The 4975-nt window shown below is 45.5% G+C and overlaps 1 protein-coding gene across 4 annotated transcripts in view; it reads right to left on the bottom strand.

The window, feature by feature from the left end:
• PAPOLA (poly(A) polymerase alpha) overlaps nt 1-4975 on the bottom strand; it is a 105489-nt gene that overhangs the window by 69808 nt on the left and 30706 nt on the right. For all 4 annotated transcript variants that reach the window (XM_019518602.1, XM_019518600.1, XM_019518599.1 and 1 more), the window contains exons 4-5: nt 4299-4380; nt 3097-3206 (exon numbers count right to left, since the gene is read on the bottom strand). In XM_019518602.1, the coding sequence (XP_019374147.1) occupies nt 3097-3206; nt 4299-4380 (192 nt within the window). The remainder of the gene's footprint in view (nt 1-3096; nt 3207-4298; nt 4381-4975) is intronic.

The following is a 4975-nucleotide window of genomic DNA, read 5'->3' on the forward strand; positions in this document are numbered from 1 at the left end:
TCCTGGATGTGTGCTAGAATAATTTTCTCGAACAGCTTGCCTAGGATCGAGGTAAGACTAACTGGCCTATAGTTTCCCGGGTCCTCCTTCCTCCCTTTTTTGAAGATGGGAACCACGTTGGCCCTCTTCCAGTCCTTCGGCACCACTCCAGAGCACCATGAGTGCTCGTAAAGCCGTGCCAGGGGTCCTGCAATGACCCTGGCCAATTCCTTTAGAACTCTAGGGTGGAGATCATCCGGACCGGCTGACTTGAACATGTCCAGCCCCTCCAGAAGCTCCCTAACTAATTCCTTGCTAACCCTTGGCCCAGCTGTGCGTTCCCCGGGGCTCGAGGGGCGCCCAGCAGGGAGGTGGCTGTTCTGGTCCCTACTTAGGAAGACGGAGGCAAAGAAATCATTAAACATGTTAGCTTTGTCGTCTGGTGTGACGACCAAATTTCCCAACGCGTCCTGCAAGGGCCCCACATTATCCGCGACCTTCTTTTTGCCCCCTGTATATTTAAAAAACGACTTATTGTCCTTAATCTGGGAAGCTAGTCCTAATATCTCAGTGGTCAGGGACGATCTAGGCGTAGCTACACTTATGTTCTACCATGGTCATTTCCAATACTTTTGGGTTTTGCTGGCTGCGCCCACCCCTCTTCCTGCTACATGTCAGAGTGTTTTAAGTGTCACCTGAGGCACTGAACTTGGGGAGGGACTGGCTGGGGTATGCCAATACTCCTGCTAGGACCAAAACCAGAGGTTTTTATTTAGAGGGTCTTGCCCTTCCATTTAGGGTCAGACCAATTACTCTATTTGGGGTCAGGAAGGAAATTTACCCCATGGTCAAGCTGGTATATACTGTGAGGAGAGGGGTTTGCCTCCCTTTAGAGTGTGGGGCACAGCCCTCAACCCGCAATCTCATAAGCATATACTGACAACATGTTACAGAAGCAGGCAGGACATGCTGCCCTGCTTTGCCAGTGGCAGGTTAGGTCATTAGGTCTTTGTCATGTCAGGGTTCAGAGCAGTCTTGTATGCAGTTTAGATTATGGATTATACAGGCCTGTTTGGATAGGGATGATTCTACCTCAGGCAGGAGGTTGAACTAGATGACCTCTGGAGGCCCCTTGAAGCATACTTCTCTATGATTCTATGGAAGGACTTTGTTCCAATAATAAGTTTTAATTAGGTGTTAGTGTGATCTGGGTTACATTTTCTGTATGTGACTGCAATCCTTAAAACATGAAGAATGTTAGACTAGCTTTTAAATGTAAGACTCCAGCCCACCTATGATGCTGGCCCCATAAGATATCAATATAAGAAATCCTTGCCCATCTTTCTCATGCAATCCTTAAAAACATGTCAGTCTACTCCAGGTTTATATGCAGTACTAGCTAATTGCCCATAAAGAATGATGAGTGGGGAGAGGGGCAGCTGGGGACAGAGGCCTGTGTCTGGCCCTGCCCCCCCCCACCTTTGGGGCCAGGCCTTCTCCCCCTCTATCCACTGGCCCCACCCCCGCTGTTTGGTTTGTCACCACCTGCAGGGCTTTGGGGGGCCTTGCCCCTTCCCCCCTTCCCTCAATCTGCTCAATTTTCGTGGCCTGTAGGGAGCAGGGGGGATGGGGCCAGCACCCCCCCTCCATCTGCCCCATTGCTACCTGCTGGGGCGGGGAGCATGACAACGTTGGGCAGGAACAGAGGCCCACAGGACCAGGCTCACTCTCCCAACCGTCACCACTTTGGGGCCAGAGCCACTCCCTCCACACCCACCTGGGGACCAGTGGGGACATCTCAGCATCCGACCCTGCCCTCCACACCCCCGAATTCAGGCCCAACCCCGTTCCCCCAACAGCAGTTCAGACCCAGGGCTTCTCCCTCCCATCCCCGACCCCATTGCACCATTGCCGCCTCCTCCACGGAGCAGGGAGGGGACAGATTGAAGCCAGACCAGTTGCAGTGGCCTGGCCCGTCCACTGCCTGCTGTCCCTACTGCTTTATTCACACCGACTGGCGTCCAAGACAGCCAGTCAGGAGTGTGAATAAAGCATTACGGACAGAAAGAATAAGGTTTTAAATCTTCTCTTTACATTTCCAACAGTCCCAAACTAACAATTGTTGAGATATACCCTCAACTGGTCTTGAAATCACATGACATTAAATTAGTGAAGGAGCTGGAGTTGAAAAAAAAAAAACTTTGAAGACATGCTTTAAGCAGGTCCTCTGTTAGAGAGCTAAAAATTTGGGACTACAAGGGAAGGAATATTCAAGGCTAGAAACTAAAACTTTCTGATTTACGTGTTGAGCTGCCTCATACCTCACAAAAGTCCTTTTCTTTATCATATTAGGAATTACTGCATAAACTTTGGTAGCTGAGCACTCTGAATCTCCTCTATTATTCCCACCTAAACAAGATAACTTTTTACCCTAGTATATTCTCATGAGGGGGTCCCTAACTAGAAAAGGTTTAACTGAATGGCACAATCCTTTATCATTTCTAAAACCCATGCATCTCTAAGTAATGTTTTGCAGTACTTTATCTGAATGGCAAACAAAGTCTGATACCAAGCAGAGAAGATTCAACTACAGGACGCTTTGTTTCTGCTCACTAATTTAAAGTATCCCTTGTTGCTACTACTTGCACAAGTGACATGCATGGGCATAACAACAGATGATCAGGTTAGTGATAAAGCTGTCCATAATACCTGAAGAAAGGCCCTAGTAATCCTCCAAAAACCTATGGAACATGTAATGTTCATTTTGTCCACAATTTTACATGTTTCATTGCTCAAAAGTTTGTCTCCTTCAAATGGGAGATCATCTATACTATATTTTGCTTCTGGTGGTAAACATCTGGGAACACTGAGGAGAGGGGGAGAGGGGCAAAAAGAACTTGTGAATACTCTAGTGAGCACTGCTATTAAAAGGTTCCACTGTCTAGATTTAACCCTTTCATAAATAGGAATATGCAGAAGACAGACTAAAACTAGTCTGAGTGGTGCAGAATTTAATTAAACTGCTTCCTAATTTTAACAGACCTAAAGTTTTTTTTGCTTCAGATATTTCTTAATTTTCATTATTTGTCTTAATTATATTTCAAAAAACCAACATACCCGCAAATCTTTCACTTCTTCTTGTTGCTTCAATTTTTCATAAAATGAGGTGAAAAAGTCACTTCTTTCCACATGTCTTGGTGCAACACACAATGCATCTATATCAGCACCTAACACACAGATTAATTAACAAAGTTATATAAATAAACCACACGGAGTACTCTAAGTGGCTTTTAACAGAATTCTTGCAAGGAAAAAAATAAAAAAAAAATAAAAAAAGATACCGCCATTCCTCATTTTGCTCTGTTCAAGCACAGGATATTTCAAAGTATTATAACAGGAACTGAAGCTATACTAATTATCCCTGCACCTTCAAAAAAACAAAATACCTTTGATTTCAGCATTTTCACTTCTCAGTAGGCCTGTGCGAAGCAGCTACTATTTTGCTTTGGATTCGGCCAATTCGGGGAACAGTCATTCAACCTGGTAATCCAAATCGCTGTCCCAAACCGATTCGGCTGAATCCAATTAAAGGATTCAGCTGCCACCGAGTCAGCCAGGCCCCATCCCCTGCCCACTCTCCCAGCCCTGTCAATGGTTGCCCTGCTGGGCCCCAGCCTCCCGGCTCTTAAAAAAACCCAAAAAGCCTGTACTCATCGGCTCCTGCAAGGCACGGGGCACTCCCTGATGCCTCCCACTGCACTGGGGGGCTCTGCCACAACCTCCCAGAAGCCCTGATGGCCACTGCAGCAGCCCTTGAGTGCAGGCATTTTTTTTTTTTTTTTTTTTTTTTTTTAAGTGCCAGGATGCTGGGGTCCCCCCCGTGGACCCCTCCCTCTTGGTCCAGCCCCACCTTTACTTACCAGCATTGAGTCCGAGTCCAGCTCCCTGTGGTGGCAAGTGGGGACTGACTGACAATCTCCCCAAATCGATTCAGACCTTTTTTACTGGACTCCCAATTCAATTCGGATTCAGAGATTCAGCTACCAAATCGGGCCGAATCTCCTCCAAATTGAATCAGCACCCGAAACTTCACACAGATTATACTTCCCAGAGCTTGACTTGGAAGGATTCTGGGCCTGTAAACTCAGACATCCTTTCCAATTTAAAGTTCCAAGGGAGATCTCATACCAACTACCTTGGACAGCTTCAAAATACTTCCAAATCAAAATAGCTTTCCTAATATATTACTATGTATAAAATGTCATTTTTCATAAACTCACACAGAGAAGAACTGCCATTGTAGGCAAGCTAAATTTTACCTTTTGTATGCACCCCTAATCTGTAGGATCCAAATGTAAATATTTTTCCTCCAACATTTTCTATTACAGACTGTGGAAGATTCTAGTGGAAGAAAGAAACAACCTTGTTATTTTAAGTCATATATTCAAACATACTTACTGCAAGGGAAATATAAAAGGAAAATAATTTAGAAAGTGCATGCTAATTACACAGATTAAAATATGTATGACAGTCATTTTAAAATACACCAACAAATGGAGATGTGAAAGGTTAAAGAATTACTCGTTTAACTGATGACCCCAGTAGTAACTGGTTAGCCTACCTGTTGTTGTTTAGCACAGGATAGGAAGTGAAGCCACCCAGTGCCCCAGCAGGAACCAGAAGGCAGCAGGGGTAGGAGAGGGCTGAGGGGGATTTAGTACCCATAACTTACAAGTAGGAATCTCCATAAATCATGCTAAAAGTGTCCCCCTGCAGCAGCTTCTTTAATGTTTTTCATTTCACCGCCCCCCCACCCCTGCCGGGATTGGCAGAAGTTTTAAATATGCTGCGGTTTTCCCTTCCCCAGCAATCTCAAGGGCTCAAGAGGGGTGGGGGGTGCAAAACAAAAAACACTGAAGGAGCCACTGCATTGGAAGTGCCCCTTGCAATCTATGGAGATCCCTACCTCTGAGGTTAAAGAGAAAAAACAGCAGGC

This window comes from Gavialis gangeticus, unplaced genomic scaffold (genome assembly GCF_001723915.1).
Source record: "Gavialis gangeticus isolate Ggan-Ray unplaced genomic scaffold, GavGan_comp1, whole genome shotgun sequence".
Taxonomy (NCBI): domain Eukaryota; kingdom Metazoa; phylum Chordata; order Crocodylia; family Gavialidae; genus Gavialis; species Gavialis gangeticus.